This window comes from Larus michahellis, chromosome 13, assembly GCF_964199755.1.
Source record: "Larus michahellis chromosome 13, bLarMic1.1, whole genome shotgun sequence".
Classification (NCBI taxonomy): Eukaryota; Metazoa; Chordata; class Aves; order Charadriiformes; family Laridae; genus Larus; species Larus michahellis.
Window position 1 is genome coordinate 12383425 of NC_133908.1, and position 19456 is coordinate 12402880.

General features: G+C 52.5%; 3 protein-coding genes across 6 annotated transcripts in view; 2 read left to right on the forward strand and 1 right to left on the reverse strand.

Moving 5' to 3' along the window:
• SETD1B (SET domain containing 1B, histone lysine methyltransferase) overlaps positions 1-6583 on the forward strand; it is a 57364-nt gene extending 50781 nt beyond the window's left edge. For 3 of the 4 annotated variants that reach the window (XR_012589750.1, XM_074606211.1, XM_074606213.1), the window contains exon 18: positions 433-6583. Coding sequence is in view for 3 of the 4 variants with exons in the window: in XM_074606211.1 (XP_074462312.1) it covers positions 433-606 (174 nt within the window). In the remaining variant the exon portion in view is untranslated. The other variant, XM_074606212.1, reaches the window with a different exon arrangement.
• Positions 6584-6721: 138 nt separating this feature from the next.
• HPD (4-hydroxyphenylpyruvate dioxygenase) lies at positions 6722-12729 on the reverse strand. Its single transcript, XM_074606216.1, has 14 exons — positions 12699-12729; positions 12442-12468; positions 11597-11659; positions 10705-10809; positions 10499-10541; positions 10324-10406; positions 10104-10193; positions 9882-9985; positions 9641-9718; positions 9313-9475; positions 8895-8966; positions 8040-8162; positions 7778-7894; positions 6722-7621 (listed from the first exon to the last, which is right to left on the reverse strand). Exons 1-14 carry the CDS (start codon positions 12699-12701, stop codon positions 7511-7513), a joined length of 1182 nt encoding a protein of 393 aa, XP_074462317.1. The 5' UTR covers positions 12702-12729; the 3' UTR covers positions 6722-7510.
• Positions 12730-13948: 1219 nt separating this feature from the next.
• On the forward strand, positions 13949-17748 carry PSMD9 (proteasome 26S subunit, non-ATPase 9). The gene is made up of 6 exons (XM_074606225.1): positions 13949-14129; positions 14216-14318; positions 15164-15357; positions 15863-15964; positions 16477-16565; positions 16919-17748. The coding sequence occupies exons 1-6, from the start codon at positions 14016-14018 to the stop codon at positions 16944-16946; spliced, it is 630 nt and encodes a 209-aa protein (XP_074462326.1). The 5' UTR covers positions 13949-14015; the 3' UTR covers positions 16947-17748.
• The last annotated feature ends 1708 nt before the right edge of the window (positions 17749-19456 follow it).

Below are 19456 nucleotides of genomic sequence, written 5' to 3' on the forward strand. Positions count from 1 at the left end.
TCTGTGGGAACAGTCTCCTTCTAGTGTTCACATGGGAAAAGTGTTCTCTGCCCCGGCAGGTAGAGAAGCTGCTTTCCCCTCTGCTCTGTGCTGCAGTCTACACTCAAAGACTTGGCTGCCTGACCAAATTATTAAGCATTAGTTGAGCTGCTTTTAGCCCGTGACAAACTTGGTGGAGCATCATCCAGACCCGGTTGCACCACAAATGACCAGAGCGTGGATATTTTGGAGGAGCATAAGGGAGGGCTGCTTTGTTTTTTGGCTTCCCGCCTCCTTCTCTCAGCTTCCCCTGGGTCCATGCCTTGGAAGCGTGGCTGAAGCTGTCTAGGGAAAGGACTGTCCTGCTCTTTTTAGCTTGGAATAATTATGTGGAGGCTGGGAAGCCATGGCCATCAGGAGCCTAAATCATTACCTGTTCTATCACCCTTGCAGCCAAATTGTTATGCTAAAGTGATCACAGTGGAGTCTCAAAAGAAGATCGTCATCTACTCCAAACAGCACATCAATGTGAATGAGGAAATTACCTATGACTACAAGTTTCCGATTGAGGATGTAAAAATCCCGTGTCTATGTGGCTCTGAGAACTGCAGGGGAACCCTGAACTGAACTCGAGGTTTCTCGTCACACTTGCACCTTCGGCCATGTCAAAACTGTGGTAACCAGGTGTGGTTGCACTTTGCCAAAAAAGGAGGAAAAAAAAAAAAAAGAAAAAAAAGGAAGAAAAAAATCAAAAAAGGAAAAAAAAATATTTAAAAAAAAAAGAGGAAAAAAGAGAAGAAAAAAAACCAAGCAAGTTTCGCACTTCTGCCAGGATCACGAATGAAAGCAAAAAGCGCACATGCTTACAAGGACTGTTCATGTTTCAGGTGCTCTTTCCTTTTCAGATCCAAGACGCACACAAAAAGGTGACTACCATTTTGTGGCATGGTCTACCCAAACACTAGCTTCTCTGTTCAGTCCCTACATTAATGCTCCGTAATGGGATAATGGTACCTTATTTTTAATTGTTGTTATAAACCTTCATCGTTTCATAAATGCTGCTACCTTTTCCTTATCAGTTTTGTTGGTTGAAAAAGACATTCAACGTTTAAATGTGAAGCAGAGACTGAAAATGCCATATAAGGTTTGTTGGGAGCTTGATTGGCTGAAATTGCACAGATTTCTCCGAGTAAGCTGTAAATAAATGTAAGGTTGATGTTACAGAGCAAGCCAGAGGCTTGAGGGTGTGTGAATGGATGTGTGCGTGTGCTTGGGTGCGTGTATGTATGGAGATGTGTCCGCAACGAGACTATAGGTGAACTGTCCTGCCTTTTCGTTAGGGATGAGCCTGAACAAGTCCCCTAAGCCAGACACCCCGGGGAAGAGTCAGGTCAGCCGCAGACCTCAGTTTAGCGCCTTGGGCTCGTCTGTAATTTTCATAGACCGTGCTGGTATATTGGGGGATCAAAACCTCTGCACCCATACGTGAAAATATTTGGATATCACAATGACTAGTAAGAAGCTGAGTCAGTTGTGTAGCTGTAGCATCGTTGCACGACGTGTGGCCTTTGGGGATGCCCGTTTCCTGGAGATCGGTTTGTCTTGCATGCAGGCTGTGTTTACGCTGTAGAAATCTTACCCTCCTTGTAAACATACACTACGGCCCACGTTTATAACAGGATTTTTTCTTCCTGTAGATGGGAAACAGGCTGATGTGTGTCTCGTATTAATTTTTCTCATTTTTGTCTGCATTTCCCTGCCCTTCCAGAATTTTACGGGGAGTATTTGCTCTGTCCTTGAATGTGGGAGATGCCTCCTGTGATAGGAGCGAGCTGTGCCGTGCCGCTCTCCTCCCTCTGTTACTCAGTAACTTGTCCTGGGGTGGTCCCATCCCTCCATTAAGAACATGGCAAAAGTGTCCATGAGAGCAGGCTGCGGGAGCAATCCTGTCCTCCCCCATCTACAGCAGGAAAACAAGTACTTCTTTAAATTTGGAAGGTGTATTTTGAAATGATTTTTCAATATATTTTGTCCTTGTAGATGTGCTAAGGTGAGGGTTGCAGTTCTTCGAGAGGTTCCATTTAAAAATGGGGCAAAACACCAAAGAAATACTTCTTTGGATGTGATCTGGAAACATTACACAGCCATTCGGGTATAGACAGGATCGATTTTTCAACTTGCATTGAGTTTCTCCTGTGTAAAAAAAAAAAAAAAAAAAAAAAAAAAAAAGTAGAGATTAGTTGTACTAAACCCTTTTTTAATTGGCTTATAAGGGGAAGTTGCAATGTCAGTATGAAGTGGGAAGATTATCTGCATAGCTAAACATCATCTCCCCACAGAACAAATTGTACAGCTGTATTCTTACAGCCTTTTAAAATCCGTGATAATTGCTATATGACCACAGAGGTTACAGCCTTTGCAAAAGAGTTTCCTGGAAGTTTGTTCTGCTGTTATGTGGAATTTCCAGGCCTGCAGTATGGAGTGGAGCTTGTGATGTAGGTTAGACCTCTGCATCTGAATTTCTTCTTCAGACAACAGGCCTGAAAGAACAGGAACACACAGACTGCTACAAGCTGCCTTAATACCGCCTGTATTTCTGTCTGAGGGCGAGGAAATTGTTGCTGAGGTTGGACAGTCCATAGTCTCATCTGTTCTTGTTTTGGTTTTGTTTTGTTGTTTCCCCCCCTCTTTATAAATCTCTCCAGCAATTGGGTAATGGTGACCCAGAATTCAAAATTATGAGAAGCACAACTAGTTTCTGTCATTGAGTGTTGGTTGTAAGTGCAGCGATGACAGGAGCATATGGGAGTTAAACCAGCTGCTCAATTTACTTTATTTTATTTTTTAAATAAGGTCCATCTTGTGTTGACGCTCCAATTGGCATCTCTACAGCTTGGCCTTTTACTTCCAAAGCTTTGGAAATGCACAGAAGTTTCCTGTGTCTCAGAACGGAAGCCCCTGCGTGCGGCAGTTCTGCCGACGTCCTTGGCTTTCTTCCTCTCTGGTCCATCAAACCAGTGCATTAACAGTGGTTTGTGGGGGTGAAGTCTCCCCAAATGGTCCAGCCCCTAAGTACCTGCTGACAGTTTTGTATTTCCCAGTATATCTGTGTGCTCTGGAAGGGATTACCCCTGCAGTTTGCCTTAATCTTTGTTGAGGAGAGGCAAGGAAGCAGGTTGTGGCCCTCTGAAAGGAGACCTACAGGTTGGGTTCCTTCACCGTGTTTTCAGGAGCGCCAAAGGGATTTGGGTGCCAAAGACCATGAGTACCTAAATCCCTTGGGTACTTCTGAAACTGCCTGTAGCCCACCCCTTTTTAGAATCCCAGACAAATAACGTGAGTTTTGGGAAGAGCTGAGCTCCCAATAGCCCCCCAGGAGGAAACAGAGCTGTCGGACCTACAGCACTTCTGAAAATCATGTTAGTCTGGTCTCAAAGCCAAACCCGAGGCTTCTCTTTTCTTCCCCGTAAGTCTTGGCTTGCAGAGTCCTACCTGTCCAGCTCGCGTCTCAGACTGCGGAGCTGCCCTGTGCCCCCAACCAGCACATTTTATGGTGAGGATAAGTCTGGTTTCATGATTTCCATGAGCTGCCACAGTTGCCTGTGGTCTGCCCTGTCCCTGCAACCTGGCGGGGTCTGATCGGGGCAGGGGAGCCCTGCAGCCACTGAGGTGGTTTCGGAAGGCAGCCCCGTGGAGATGCCTTTCTAATCCTTCCCAGGTACTTTGGCTCGTACTTAGAAAGGGATGAGGTGAGGAGAAAGGCAGAAGGTGTGCAATTCGCATGCCAGCCTGGATCAGACCCAGCGTTCGAGGCCCACGGTCAGCACAGGCGCCCCGGCACCCCATGGGAACAGCATCAAGGACTAAAAAGAAACCTCACCATTATGTGCTGCTTTACAGAGGGATTTACTGAAGTTTTTTTTGTTGGCTGAAAAGCCTGTCCCCGATTTATTTTTAGTTAAATTGGAACCTAAGACAAAAAAGAGAGAGACATTGACTGTGCTCCCTGCAAAGTTGTTATCTGGCTAGGTGAAATGACCCAAGACAACAGTGCAAAAGTTTTGGAAATTTAACTTAAATCTTTAGTTTCCCAACATGAAGCTGGCTTGAGCTCAGCGTGCAGATGCCTCCGCAGTTGGTGTTTCTAGGAAGCGCACTCTGTGCTCGCAAATCCCTCCTGTCTCTGCCCGACACCCTCATTTATCCGTTCCGTTCCCACCCCTGTCTGCAATTCCAGGTTGGTCCCAATAAGTGGTCTGTGACTATCGGGGGTCCGAGAGGGGAAGGGGCTCATCTTGCAGATATTTGTATTGTATAGAGCAGCTTATTTCTACAAGGAAAACAAAACCAAGACATTTTTAAACTCCAACAAAGTATACAGTAGTTTCAGTTCCGGTTTTTGTGACCTTTTTCAGGGATCATTTCAGTGCATTTCTGTATAAAATAAAAATTTAAGGAAAAAAGGATTTTGAAGTATATAAAAAAATGCATCTTCTGTACATAGGCAAACTCAAGAATCTTCTCTTCAAACACTGTTTCTTGTAGAAACATGTTGAAATTTTTTTGCTGATTTCTTTGTACTTCAAGAGCATGTAAATAATTTATTAAAAGTGACTATTGTAATTTGGAGTTCTTTTTAAACAGATTCCAGCTCTAAATCATGTCGAGGAGATGGGGAGGAAGAAGGACTAAGTATAGCAAAGGAGCTGGTGGCATTTACAGCTTGTGTCAAGCTTTGTATAATGTAAATTCTGTATAAATATGTTTTTTGTCAAATAAATAGATGGAATTAGAAGCATTAAGAAACTGAAGACAAAAAAAATTGCCAAGTCAAGGCTTCTTCTTTCCCCCCCCCCTCAGTCTGAAACCTAATGTGCAAAATCTATTTATTTCAAGCGAGGAAATGTGTACAGTCTAATAGACAGCCTAAAATGTATTTAAGCGAGTTTGCAACTGGATTTTTTTCAATTTAATATTTGTTTTGTTTTTATGAGTTTCCTCCTTAATTGCCACTGTAGTATTTGTCCAAGTGAAAAGAAACACATCGTCACGGACACTCTAAAACAAATGGGCAGTTTTAAAAGCAAAATGGAAGAACACCCGGCTCCCAATCCTTGCAGTTTTCTGGTTCTATAAACAGGTTGTTTTAATTCACAGTGTGAAAATAAAGGGCCTCCTTTAAAAGGAGGCAGGTAAAATGGTTTGCAATAAATAAATAAATAAATAAATCTTATTTTTTTTAAGTTCCTAAAAAAAAAAACAACTCTGCTTTGAAGATTTAGGGTTTCTGCTTTTTCTTTTGTTAAGCAAATTTATAAATTTAGGGATGTTTTGTGCATATAGAATCTGTCACCAGTATGTATCTTGTTTTGAAGAAAGTGTTTTTGTTGTGGATGTGTCATGCTGTACATATTTGTTCATATTTTTGTGAATTGAATACTATGTACCATTGTATTATAGTAACTTTTATAAAGCAAACCATAAATATACTGACTTTTCTTACAGAAAAATTATGTTGTGCTTAATGTATAGCCAGGGCAGCTTTTTGCTCTCAGACCTGTGCTGGGAACTGAGAGAACTCTACGAAGCAGATCCAGAAAAAGAGCAGTCCAAAGAACTGATTTTCAGCAAAGTTTACTGAAAATATTAATTCTGGTGAGCAGGAAGTGACTTTAAGCAACATTACATTGCGTGAAAGAAGTATGTGAGTCATATAAGTTTATAAACTTAAAGAAAATGTTCTTAGTATTAAAAGTCTTCACAACCTTGAAGAGCTGAGGCGCGGCCAGGCGCTGGTCCCCCTGCCACAGTGTCAAGTGTCCCCGACTCGTCCGGCCTCGGTGGCACTGCCCCGGCAGGTGAGGGGTCCCTGCTCCTGCAGCCTTGGATTTTTCCGGGTTCACATCTTTTATTTTTTAACTTTAGGGAAGTGAAAGCCCTTAACCTACGAAGCGAGGTGTTAGTGCTGCTGGTTGGGGTGACGCTGTAAGGCTGTTTGGGCCAGAGGCCCTTTGGTTTCTTTCTTTTAAATCAGTTTATTCAAATCTGAAATGAATTCTGTTACATGTAGTTTACAGGAGGGGGGAGCTGGGGAAGCCGCTGGGGTTTGATGTGGATGAAAGCACAGCCTGGAGCCGGCCATGTGCCCCCGTCCTCCTTCCCTGGGGGCTGCTGTGGGGGTGCTGGTGGTCAAAGTGGCTTCTGTGAGCTTAGAAAAGGAGATGCCCAGGGCAGAGACAAATGAAGCGGCCGATGGTGGAGGAAACGGAAGAGATGGGAGAGAGCGTGGGCTGTAGGTGACTTCCCAGCTCAGTTCTTGGCTTCCATAGCCAGCCACGGTGGCTGAAGGGATGGGGATGCAGGACAACCACACCATGCGGGGCAGAAGGCAGCAGGGCTCAGCCTGCAGGGTGGCCGGATGGGGCAGGGGCTTGGGCTGGTGGAGGGACTCATGTCCGAGGAGCCCAACCTGAGCCGAGGGCTTGGCCGGGGCTTGGGCTGCTCAGGCTTTGAGCAGCTTCGATGCTGGGAAGCTTGGGGAGCAGTGGTGGGTGCATCGGGGCTGCGGAGGGCAGATGTGCAGCAGCGGGGAGACCTGTGAGCACTGGACACCCTGAGATGTTCTTCAGCGGCTGTGTACGGAGGCCTGCGGACTCCTCGGGGAGCGTTTGACCAGCAGCCACAGCGAACATGGGGTAGAGGGGCTCCAGCCCCACCGTGTTAACTTACCAGGCACTTGAGCTGTGACAGAAAAGGGTTTTATTGTGTCAGTAGGAAAAGTCCCCTTGCAGAGGACTGTGACAACACCAGCGCGATGCACAGAGGGGACTTCACACATGCAGCCAGGATCTGAGCCAAGGAATCGCTGCCAATGCCAGCAATTACTTCTTGAAACGTGGGAGAAACCCCAACCCTTCATTAATTTGGAAATTTACAGGTATTAGAGCAAGAGCGCATTGCCTTGGGAAGGCTGAAAGACGTAAATTTGATTAAGTCTCATTCCAGAATGTTGTAGCTACCCTAAACCCATGTGTTTAATCTCAGCAAATTCAAATTCAAGATTGAGTCTAAAAGTAATTAAAATCAAATCTCACAAAATGAGAAGCACAGAGGCAAACGCCTCCATGCTTTCCTCTCCTAGCTTCCCGCGTAGCTAAAATTAACAGAAAACTTTGGATAGACTAAATTTAAGCACTCCTAGTTGTTTCTTCTGTCTTCCTCTGTAGCTGCGTGTCTTCAGCATGTGCCTTAACTCTGCCCTTTGTTAAGAATTTGGTGGTGTGGATCAGATTAAACTGCTTTTTAAGAGCGTGTTTGCTATTTCTCATGCTCCCTCTCCCAAGAAGTCAGCGGAGGGCAGCGCTGGGGCTGGGTTGGGAAAGGTGTTGAGTCCTTTTACATCTCCACCTTGGCAGCAGCTTCCCTGGGTTTACGACACTTGGGTCTGGGCTATTTACCGAGACGTTGGCTGTTTCCCGGTTTATTTGTGAATCAGCTCGTTAGGGGCGAGGGCGGCGTTTTCTGCCACTCTCTAGATGCGCTTGGTCTCCCCGTTGGGCTCCAGGACGGTCAGGTTTCCTCTGGCATCTTGATCCATTTCTATTGCTTCGAACAGAGACTTGAAGTTTCCAGCGCCGAAGCCCTGTGGAGACAACAGCGTTACAGACGGCAGGGACAGGCAGCAGGTCCCTCAGCTCGGAAGCGGCTGGGAAAGAGCAGCGCCGAGAGCTGGCTGGGTGACGGTACTGATGGCCCCGAGGTCTTGAAGCCAAGATCATCGTGAAATCCTCAAACCAACCTGGTGGTTATGCCGCTGGATGACCTCCAGAAAGACTGTGGGTCTGTCTTGAACTGGTTTGGTGAAGATCTGGAGCAAGTAGCCTTTCTCATCAAAATCCACCAGGATTTTCAGTTCCTGAAGAAAAGAAACAGGGCGACAACTTGAAGACCCACAGAGGAGCAAGGGGATCTCTCTGCATCACCCTCATCCCTGCAAAACACCGTGGGGAGATGGTCCAGCCCCGGGCAAACCTTTTCCCTCTCCAGCCGGTCTGACTCACCGCCAGCTTATCGATGTTCTCCTTCACTTTGATTTTGGCTGTTTTCAGCCTCTCCCGCAGCATCTGGTAGTAGCTGGACGGCACATCCATGAACTGCATGCCCCGCTGCTTCAGGTTGGTGATCTGCAAGGCAGGGGAGGACCCCGGTGTGGGTCGGGCTTGGGGCTCATTTGTGGAGCGGTTCGTGCCAAGAGAATGGTCGGGGACAGACGATGTTGGGAGGCAGAGCGATACTTTCCCATGACATTGGGCAACCTCGTGCATGGGGACCTGTCCCACCCTCTCGCTTTGGGCACCAGGAACAGGAGGGCCCGAGATGCCTCTCCAGGCAGAGAGTTGGCCACTGTGCAAGGATGCTTCATCCCACCTTGACCCCCGGTAACTCTGGAGGCCCTTTGGTCTGGAGGGGAGTCCAAAACCAAGTGCTCAACAGCAGCTGGGCTCAATCCAGACCAGCATCTGCCCCAGGCAAAGGTGGGTGATGTGCTATGGTGGCTCAGCCCCCCAGCCTGGGCTGCCCGAGCTTCCCCTGGGCCACCCCCCAAGGACAGCACGTGCCGTTGGGGTCCCTGCAGACCCCAATTGCTTTAGACGGGAGGGACGGGCATCTCCCAGCAGCTCGCAGGTGCAGGCAGGTCCCTTTCCAGCAACACACTGGTACAGAGGGCGGTTAATCCTGGTTGTAAGACAACCACGGCACAAAGCCCGCCCAGCCTGCCCCTGTCCTCGCACCCCAGGGGGGTCATAGTCCACCACTGCCCTGTGATGAGGACCGTGCCCGGTGGGACGGGGCGGAGGCGGAGCAGGGCTGGGGCAGGACAGGCCGGGGCAGGAGCTGCCTGGGGCTGCACTCACCGCCGAGATGATGTCGGAGGTGTTCAACGCGATGTGCTGGACTCCGGCCCCCCCATAGTAGTCGACATATTCCTACGGAGAAAAAAATGTCACCATGTCAGTGGCAGTGCAGCTACAGCGTGCCAAGGGCTCGACTGGGGCTTATAAACATGAAAGCAAAATTGGCCGAGGGACCGCAAAATTAAAAAAACGAGAGTTTTGGTGAAATCGGGGGTAAACCGTCTCTGTCCCGGCAGCGCTCCAGGGTTTGACAGCCCTTGGCAGACCTGAGCAGCACCAGGGCTGCTTTCCAGCAGCCACCTTAGCACAGCACCTCTGTGCTGGCTCTGAATCACTGATGCCTCGGTCCCTTTTCCTTCACCAAATCCCTGCTCAAGGAGATGGCAGCCTGATGGATCAACCGCTGGTGTCCGCTCACCTGAATCTGGGATTTCTTCTTGCCGAGTGCTGGCTCATTGATGGGCATCTTAATGGTCTCTTCATAGTTGGTGACCACGATGGAGCGCAGGGCACTGAACTCGGTGTGCAGCTGCTTGTCGTCCACTGACCAGAAGCGGTGGAAGAGCAGGTTCTTCTGGTACCTGCCCAGGCCACAAAGGGCACATTCAAGTCCCTCACTCCATCCGCACATTAACGAACCTCTGCTCTTGCTTAATTAGCCTCAGCCGCTGATGTTGGAGGGGATGAGACCAGCAGAGCGGTGCTGCTGCTCCATCCCACCTCCCACCAGCCCTCCCCACTCTTACCAGTCTGCCACTGGGACCATCTGGAGGTCGGGCTGGTTCCCCACAACGTGGTCAATGAAGTTGAGCTTGGCGCTCGGTCTGCGGGGGGAAGCCGGGGACAGCTCTCAGCTGGGCTCGGGGCCACCCCACAGCCGGGGAGGCTCTGGGACGAGGTGGTGGGGACCCATCTGGCTCCTTGCTGGGACATCCCACCGACACACGGTGGCAAAGAGCCGGGTGGGCCCCTCTGGGAAGTACTCACAGCTTCGGCAGCAGGGGGTCCTTGAAGAGGGGCGGATGGAACCCGGGTAGGAAGAGGCCCTTGTAGTTGAGCTTTTCTATCAAGGTGTGGGTGGTGTCACCATACTGCAAGAGGAGGGAAAGCAGTCGCGTGGTGGCCCTGTTTTTTTGGGGACCTCCAGGGTCCAACCTGGTCCCATGGACCCCACTCTGACGCGGGGACTCAGCCTCCGCAGCCGCTTACCGTCTGGATCACCGCGAACTTCACCTTCCCGAATTTGTCCTCCTCCACCCAGGGCTCTTTCACCACCACGGCTCCGCGCTCCTTGGCTTTCTGGGCAAAAGGACAGAGACCCCCTCCTGCCACAGCTCCCCCGGGACGGGGGAAGATGTCCCCATGCCCTTCCCCACCTCCCCTCGCCATTTCAGGGTGCCGTGCAGGAGGGAGCAGAGGGGCTTCCTACCTGCACGATGAAGTCGCAGTCCTCCACTTCAAAGGCGATGTCCTTCACCCCATCACCGTGCTTCACCAGGTGCTCCCCCATCTCTGCCCGGAGCAAGAGCAGCCGCAGGCATGAGCAGAGGGGCTTTGCTCCACCGCGGCCATTTCCCACTCTGTTTCCCCCCCGCGGCACCTACCCTCATTCCCCGGGTTGAGAGCGGACGAGAGAACAAACACGATCTGGTGAGGAAGAGGAGGACAGGTGAGGGATGGAGACGTGGCTGCAGCCCCAGCCTGGGGCAGATGCACCGCAGGCGCGGGGTTTAACGCCGCCAACAGGTTCTGTCTCCCCCAACCTCCATCCCAGCAGCGACACCTCTGCGGGGTGCATCAGCCCTCTTACCTTGTCCTGCTTGATGGCGTGCGAGACCACCTCCCTGCTGCCGGTCTCCAGCCCCCGGTACGCCAGCTCCTCGAACCCCAGCTTGTTGCAGTAGTAGGATGCAGCCTGCGGGCGGGCGAGAGCCGTTCCGGGTGAAGCTGTGATCCCCGGTTCCCACAGGGCTCCCCCTGACCGGGGCAGGACAAACAGCCCATGGGGATCGGCCACCGCCGTGTGTGCAAGTCACACCCCTGTGTGTGTGTGTGTGTGTGTGTGTGCACGCAGGGAGCAGCCGAGGTTTCCTGCTTCCCGGTAACTACCCAGGAGGAACAAGCAGAGGTGAGAAAGGCCCCACATTGGGGAATAACCCCCAAGCCCCCAGAGCCCTCCTGCGCCCATGAGTGGCCGGGGCAGGCGGGGCGCAGCGGGCACAGGGCTGGTGCACGGCTTTAGCCGCCGCCGAGGGGAAGACATTTCTGCCCATCTCCTGCTCCCCTGCCAGGCTGCGGGAAAAGCAGCTCAGGTTCGAAGCACAGGGATTTTTAAATCGCCATCAGCTTTTTAGCAGCACATGATGAAGAGCAGCGACCACGCCGCCTTCTTGCCGCAGGCCAGTGACCACGACTGGAGCCCTGCCGCCTGTGCCGGTTGGCACTTCTCCAGCCCCCTCCCGCACACACCCCCAGGCAGCCGCCCCTCGCCTTGCGCAAGACCCCCAAGGCCATCGGCTGAGGCCGTGCCGGCGGCCACAGGCACCGAGCCACAGAGGGGCTTTGGGACGCCAGCACAGCCCCGACCCGGTGGACTGCCAGGACGAACCGCCCCCCCAGCAGCCAATAACCGGAGCGGCCGCCCTGTCCCGGCGCGGCCAGCGCCCACCATTACACGTTCCCAACCGTCCGCAGCCTCTCACCTGCTTGGCATTGCCGACCCAGAAGGTGATGGAGTGGAAATGGATGAAGCGGCCTCGTGCGTGCTAAAGGGAAGGGGAAAACAGGGCTGAGAGCCACCGCCGCAGCCTTTCCCGCGGCATTGCTCATCTCCGGAGCAGGGAGAAGCGGCGGCTGTGACCCTGCAAATGTCTCTCCTGTAAACGCGTCCGAATTAAGCAGGTGAATTCCTGGCTGCTGCCCTGAAACAGCGATTTTCCAAAGCGCTTTCCAGTCAGGTCCTGCGGGATCCTGCTCTGCGGGGTGGAAGGTGCCAAGCCCCAGCTCGCCTGGGGCCGGGTCAGTCCCGGTGCCCCCGGTGCTCCCCGTGGGCTGCCCACCCGCAAACTTGCTGCGTTAAAGATTAATTCTCCCCCGAAACGCTCTTACACAACCGCCAGCGCCGGGACAAATCCCCCTTCGCTCTGTTCCCTACCGCCATCCAACCCGGGCACCCAGCCACGATGTGCACCAGTGGTTTGGGAAGCACTTTATGGGGAAAAAGGTGGCAAATTGGTGCAGCATTTGGCTAGGAATGTTGCAACATTTGAGGATTCTGCTTAGGCAATGGAGTTGGCCGGGAAATACCCATTGTCTCCCATTTGCCGCTCTCCTCCCAAACCACAAAGAAAAAGGAAACGAATATATTTCCACTGTTAATGTTATTTGCAATTAGAAACCACGTCCTGTGTGGCCCAGCCAAAGAGCAGTTTTACTTCTGATTTTACCAGGTAATCAAGGAGTCGGGAACAAGTATTATTTGCATTAACACGGCTGATGCTTCACACCAGGCAGTGGGGCAGGACCGAGGACACGAAGCGGCTCTTACCTTTTCTCCCTTGTCTGTGTAAGATGTCTAAAAGAGAGAATCAGAAAAGAGAGATGTTAGCAGTTCAGGAAGGTACCGCAGCCCCCAGAGGGCTCGAATCCAAAGGTCAGCGTATGAGGAACAGCTCTTCTACACAACTTCCAGCACAGTCACTAAAAAGTCCGAATTCAAGCAGGGTTAAACCCGGTAAAGCTCCCGAGACGTCCTGTGCTGTTGAGCCCCGGCCGTTTAAATTACTTCCCATTCTTGCCCCTCACCATTTTTGTGTCCTGGCAATGTGACAGCAGCAAAGAGAGCGCGAGTCCACGAGGGCATTTAATATAGTGGTGGGACGGGGGAAGCTCCTCCTCAGCCCCACCTTCTCCCACCCCCAGCCCGAAGCGTTTGCGACCCAGAGCTGTGTGTGATTTGGGCTGGGAACTGCCCGTCCTGGGGCAGGGGGCTCAGCCCCACGTCCGGGTTTGTGCAGGGACCCAACGGGGGGTGTTTTATGCAAGGGGTGAGCTGTGACTTCAGCTGTGGGGCCAAGGGACGGGTGGGTGGGCAGCAGCACCCCAGTGTGTAATGGGGCGCCGGCATCTTCCCGCGGGTGGCTTTGCCTGGGTTGTCCCCTGGGGTCATTTGTTTTCCTGTCCCCACCCCAGCAGGGCTAAACGTGGACGAGTGTGCCAGGCTCTGCGGTGCAGGAACCTGCCAACCCCACGGCGAAACCTCCCCGGGGCCATGGTGGGGTGATGCAACCACAGCAGCACATCCCCCCCCCCAGCCCGCCTGCCCCCGGGGACGTTCACCCCTTCGCGGGCACGTCCCCTCCTGCGCCCATCCGCCTTCCCAGACAACGCCGAGCCGGGACAATTTGGCTGTGTGCAGGGTGTGGCCATGCACACGGCATCTGGGCCTGAGGCCACTCGTGTCACCTTTGTCCCTGGTGAGCCCAGTGCTGCGGGGGTCCCCAGACTGTGGGAGCAGCCGGAGCCCTGATGGGGCAAACACCAGCGCGCGCACCCCATGGCCGGCAGCGGTGGTAAACTGGAGCTGCTGGGGAGGACAAACACGGGGCACTTGGGTGGGTGTCAGCCGTGTCCCCTGCTGCCACACGCCCCGGGTGGCACAGCCCTGTGCCGCCGCGGGCCTCCCTGCAAGTGCGCGGGGACACGGACCGGAGCGGGGCCAGCAGCAGGGACGGGGCCGCGCCATGGCGCCATGGCGGGTGTAGAACCCTGCGGCAGCGACACTGCTGTGCCACCACGTGTCCCTGCCACGTCTGTGTCACCCCGTGTCAACGCCACCGCTGGGCCACCCCAGGGCACGGCCACCCCAGGGCACCGCCACACCCGTGTAAGCCCACGGCACCGCCGCCGCTCCCTCACCCCGTGTCGCCGCCGCCGCTCCCTCACCCCGCGCCACCGCCTTCTCCGTTGCCCCCGCCCCCCTGCACTGACCCCGCCCACAGCACAGACCCCGCCCCTCCGGCGATGACCCCGCCCCTCGTGGGCGGAGCCGCCCGCCGCCGGCCACGGCCCCCGCCCCGTGACGCCTGTTGTCCGCGCCCGTCGCGTGCCGTGGTGGCGGCCATGGCGCAGCCCGGCGGCAGCCGCCCGGTTACTGTCAGCGACGTGCAGCAGCTGGTGAAGCGGAAGGACGAGGTGGAGGCGCAGATCAAGGCCTGCTACGAGCTGCTGGAGGGTGTCAGTGCGGCGGGGAGGGAGGGCGGGCGGGGGGTGCCGGGGCCGGGGCCACGGCCGCAGCCTCACGGCCGCCTCTTCCCTCACAGCAAAAGGGCGTCGGGATGGACGAGCCGCTGGTGGACGCGGAGGGCTTCCCCCGCGACGACATCGACCTCTACCAAGTGCGCACCGCCCGGCACAACATCATCTGTGAGCGGGGACCGGCGGCGGGCGGGAGGGAGGGGATCGGGGGACCGGCGGGGCGGGGGGAGCCGGCCCGGGGACGCGGGGGGCCGGGAGCGTCCCCTCCAGCAGGAGTGACTCGGCAAAAACTGGTGCCGTGTGGGGGACCCGCAGGCTTCTGCCGCTGGGATGAACACCCTGCTAATACCGGGACAGCCGTTTAGGCGCCTCGAGCACCGTGCCGTTCCGCCGGCTCCTTGCGGTTCTTCAAAACAATGAAACCCAGGGTCGCTCTGGGTCTGTTTTTCGGTGGTTTCGCTCTGCGTTCGTAGCCGTTGTGGATCGGCTCAGTCAGTAAAACGCTTTTGTCCGCGCGTTGTCGCAGCGGCACCGAAATTCCGCTTCTGCTGTGGAGCCATGTGGGAGTCGTGAAATACAGCGAAGCGTTTTTGTGGTGTTTGTAGAATAAACTCTGGGTAAAAAATAGCTTGGCATCTATTCCTTCCCGGGCTTACCCCATGCCCTGACTTTGGGAATGGCTCTTGCTCTACATATGTGACTTGATGGAAAAAAGACGCAGTGATTTCTAGGTGATCGTAGGCCTCCATGCTCTGATTCCTTGCATGTTTACCAAAATGTGTAGGGTGGTTTTCTCTGTGTCTAACTTCTACTGATAAGCATTTGCTGGGCTCCGTGAGCAGGGCTGGTGCCAGCAGCCAGCAGATACCCCAGCAGAGGTTCCTGTTGGCCACAGCTGGGATCCAAGACACCCAGAACACCATTTTCTGCACAGCTGCGGAGGAGAGCGTGTGCTGAGAAAGAACCCCTAGATGTAACTCCTGCTGCCTCTGTGCTAACGGTGTCACCCACAGGTTTGCAGAACGATCACAAGGCCCTGATGAAGCAGGTGGAGGAAGCTCTTCACCAGCTGCACGCCCGGGAGAAGGAGAAGCACGCCAGGGATGAGGCGGAGGCGTTGGCCGAGGCGATGAGCCAGACCCAGAGCCTGCCACAGGCTTTTGCCAAAGTGAACGCGGTGACTCCAGGATCTCCTGCAAATATCTCGGTAAGTTGGTGGGGCCTGACAGCCGGTTGGGAAGGCTTCTTCTGGATCCAGAGAGAAAATATAGCATGTGACTTTCTCTGTCACTTGTTAATAAGTAGGAATAAGTTGGGGGTTTCATTAGGGTTCCACCCTCCTCCTCCAACTTTTTTCTTTGTCTTTTTTTTTTTTTTGGGTCGCACTGGGATGTCCTGTGCCTAGACTAGTCACTGTACAGGAACGAGATGAGTACTCTCTTCTCAGCTGTATCGTTGCACCACACAGCTCCCGCAAGGCCTCGCTGATCGTTCTAACCTCAGTATTTCTCTTCCCATGAAGCAGGGCAGAGGAATGAATACTTCTTTCTAAGCACACGGAGAGGGTTTAAAGTAGTTCAGTTGCCTGAATGGTGAGGACAGGGTCACAACACACCTCTCTCCATGTGGCTGTGTGAAGGGTGATGCTCCTGTGATATTCCCTGTCTTTGGAGAAGGTCGATGCTCATCTTCCCTCTTCTGTCTCTGTCCAGGGGCTTCAGGTCGATGATGAGATTGTGGAGTTTGGTTCTGTCAACGTAAACAACTTCCAGAACCTGCAGAACATCGCCACAGTGGTGCAGCATAGCGAAGGGGTGAGCTCATTTCTGCTGTAACTGCATTCTCGATGCCTGCCTCAGCTTTTTCTATGTAACTTTGATCTCTGGGATCATCATTTCCATGTCAGGAACAGTGTCAGATTCAGTCTGTGCTGTTGTAGCCCTGTTCTCTCACAGCACTGAGCTAATTCTTGCTGGATAGAAGAGAGCTAAGAGGTGCCTGCTCTTTGCTGTGACCGTCATATTGTTTGTTCTCCCCTGGGGACTCCCTGTGGCTGCATTGCTGTGCCGTCCTTGTGGACAGGCCAAAGAAGCTGCCACAGCCATCAGGTGCTTTATGGTGGAAGTGAGAGATCTCCTGGAGATGTCTCCACACCAAATGCTCCCTCCTTTCGGATCTAGCCATGGGGGTGGGAATGGGAGCCACTGAAGACGAGCTTTTCTGACCAAATGTTCTTCTGGCGTTTCAGCAAAAGAAGGAAGAAGAGGGTTGACTTGATGATGGAAAGTTGCCGTCTTTTATTCTTATATTTTTATCTCCCTTTCAGAGACCCCTGAGTGTGACTGTGCTCCGCAGCGGCAAAAAAGTTCACGTGGGGCTGACTCCGAAGCGCTGGGCCGGGAAGGGCCTCCTGGGGTAAGCTGCTATTTTGCTTACCAGAACGGGTGAGGCTTCACCCAGCTCAGAGCAAGTTTCCTGCAGCCGGGCCAGCTCTCTGCTTCGTGCTCAGTGCGTGTTGCTGCCCGCTCTGGTGAACTTCACTGGCAGGTGCCGGCTGAGAGCTGGAGGTTACAGTTTTGCACAGTGGTGTGGGGAGATGAGCTGTATCAAACGTGGGGACAGGGATGAAGATCTCAGTGGCTGGTTTGTCCGGTAGAGGAAACCAGTGGAGGAGGGCTGTGGTGGGTCTGATCCGTGCCATGTCAGGTCTTCTGTGCTTGTTTGAGAACTGGGACCTTAATGTTTCCTTCTACCCTCTTCTTTTTCAGCTGCAATATCATTCCCTTGCAAAGATGACCGTTGCTTGGAAAACAATAAAGCTGAAGCTTGTGCCTGCTTTCTGGACTCTGATCTGATTTGAAAACTTCCCTACGTTTTTTTGCTGAAACAAATATTTCAGAGGCTGTGACCTCTACGTGTGCCAGACTCTCAGAGTCTGAAGAGGTTCTGCTGGAGTAAGGTCTGACTGCAATTCAGAATTGCACTGGTTGATCAGGGGTAGCTTGCGGAGTTGCAAGCTGTGGCTTCTCATCTCTTACACCTTGCGTCAGTTTGGAATGAGGCCACAGGGACACCCAGACTTCACTTGATAGAGACTAAAGAGCATTAAATGCTCTTATTTGTTGACAATAGCATTTGTGTGTGTCGTCACCCCCAAATTCCTCACTGAACATCTTGTAATATAAGCTAAGAAGTCCTGGAGCACTTCTGGGTGTCTGTAATGGTAGATCACACTCAAGAAATATGCAAGTTTGATTGATACTTTATCTTCCCTGTGTTGCCACAACTTTTGAAGTTACTAAACATGATGAAAGAATTTTTGGAACGCATAATTATTTTAAGTTAATGATATAAGTAATGGGGATTATAATTCTACTTTGCTTTACATTTAGTATTTTATATGGTCATGATAAAAATACTCCTAAGTTGATGAATTTTTGGTTTTTTTTTTTTTTTTTTTTATTTGTGGTGGTTGATTTGTTTGGGGTGTATAAACCCTTCAAGGGGATTTCTGGGATGACTGGTTTGTTGTAAGTGTGTTTCCAGTTGAACTTCAAAATACTCTTCCGAAACAATAAAGGAGTAATACCTCTCTCCATTCTTGTAGAAGTTATTATTTTGGACAATAATTGTGGGCCGAGTTGGGTGGGTTAGGTGCAGATCTGCACAGATACAAAGCCATGACCCTGTGGCCTTTGGGAGCTGAAGCCCAGGTAAGGTGCAAGTCTGTCATTAGCGCTTCATCAGCAGGTGCGGCATAAGTAACACATCACACATAAGGAGCAACTTTGTTGTAATTGTCATTAACCAGACCTGAAATAGACTGAAAAAGGGGACTAAACCCCAGACTTTCAAATGACTTACCCAGGGCTCTGCATTACATTGAGTAGGTTTACCCGTCTGATATTTCAAGCGTTTGTGTTCCAGCGCGCAGTCCAAGGGAGCAGATTCTCACTGAAATGGTAAAGCTTTAAAGCAAAGCTCCTTTGCTCGGCGATCCCCGCAGGCTTCCCGGTGCTGCGCAGGAGGCGTTGCTGTAGCAGCCCGTGGCAGCGTTCTTTGGATGAGATTGTATCTAGACAATCCCCGTCAAACGCACTCTCACCCTGGTCTGAGCTATTCGTGTTTTGTTCTTTCAAGTAATTTTAAAAAGACTGAAACATGGCACTGCTTTCCTCCGTCTCTTTTCTTGAAGAATAACTGAGAACGGGAGGTGTTTTGGGACCCCCTGTCACGTGTGCATCCTGCCTGCTTTACTGGAGCAGTTCCCAGGCTAAGCCTGCGCTGCTGACCTGCGCCGGGCGCTGTGACACGCGACGGCTACCGCAGCTCCTAAATCCACTGTCAAATCCCCCTGGGCAGCGGTGTGATGTCCCTGCCTGTAGTTACAAGGTAAGTGCCCCCGTGGGGTGGTTCTGTAGAAGGGCTGAGTCTCTGCGTGGGGCCGCAGTGCCAACAGACTGGCGTAGAATGGGAATTCTTGAACGCGTGCTCTATCAGGTTTGGGACCTTTGTTTTTTGCAAAAGAGATTCTCGTATTTGCAGGTGCTGCGGCAGTTTCTAAACACGTGGCCGTCTGCAAGCTGCCCCCGTCTTCTGTCCTGTAAAATGGACTGTAGGTGTGCGGGTAAAGTGGGTGTCAATGGGCAGCTGAAATGTCAGACTGTTGAGGGCCTGGCCTTGGCCCTGTGTACTTGGGAAACATGTCTCGTTATCCCAGCTGTGGCTAGCTTTTACCCGAGCTGCAGATGAATCTGGGTCTAGACACCAGTCCAGGAGAAGAAAAGCTCACGGGACGCATCCTTCCAGGCCTTCGCATTTGTGCCTCCCGGGATGAAATGGTCTAGAAATATCCCAGTGTTCTGTGCCGCTGCTGAAATGAGGTTAGGGGGTCGGTCCAGCCCTGCCAGGCAGGTTCATCCCTGCTCTCGGGGAGCTCGTTTCCCTGTCACCGTGGAGGGTGCCACATGCTTCAGAGGGTTCTCAGCTCTGCAAGGCTTTTGTAGAAGTGTGTCCCCTAACCCTGTGTCCAAAGCACTGCATCTCCAGCCCCTCTGGTGGTGTGTCCTGACTAGAATGGTTTGAACGATCCCGACAAGTTTAATAAACACAGATTAAATTGCAAAACCTGCTGTGGATAGGTAAGGTTAAGGTTTGAGCTCCTTCCTTAGACCACACTCAAACCTCTGCTGTAGGACCAGGGCAGAAAAGGAGCTGCTCTCAGTCGGAGTAAACAGGATTTTCACGCTGGAGGGCAGAGATGACTCCCTGTATCCCACACGATCAGGGAACGTGGCCTGGATGAT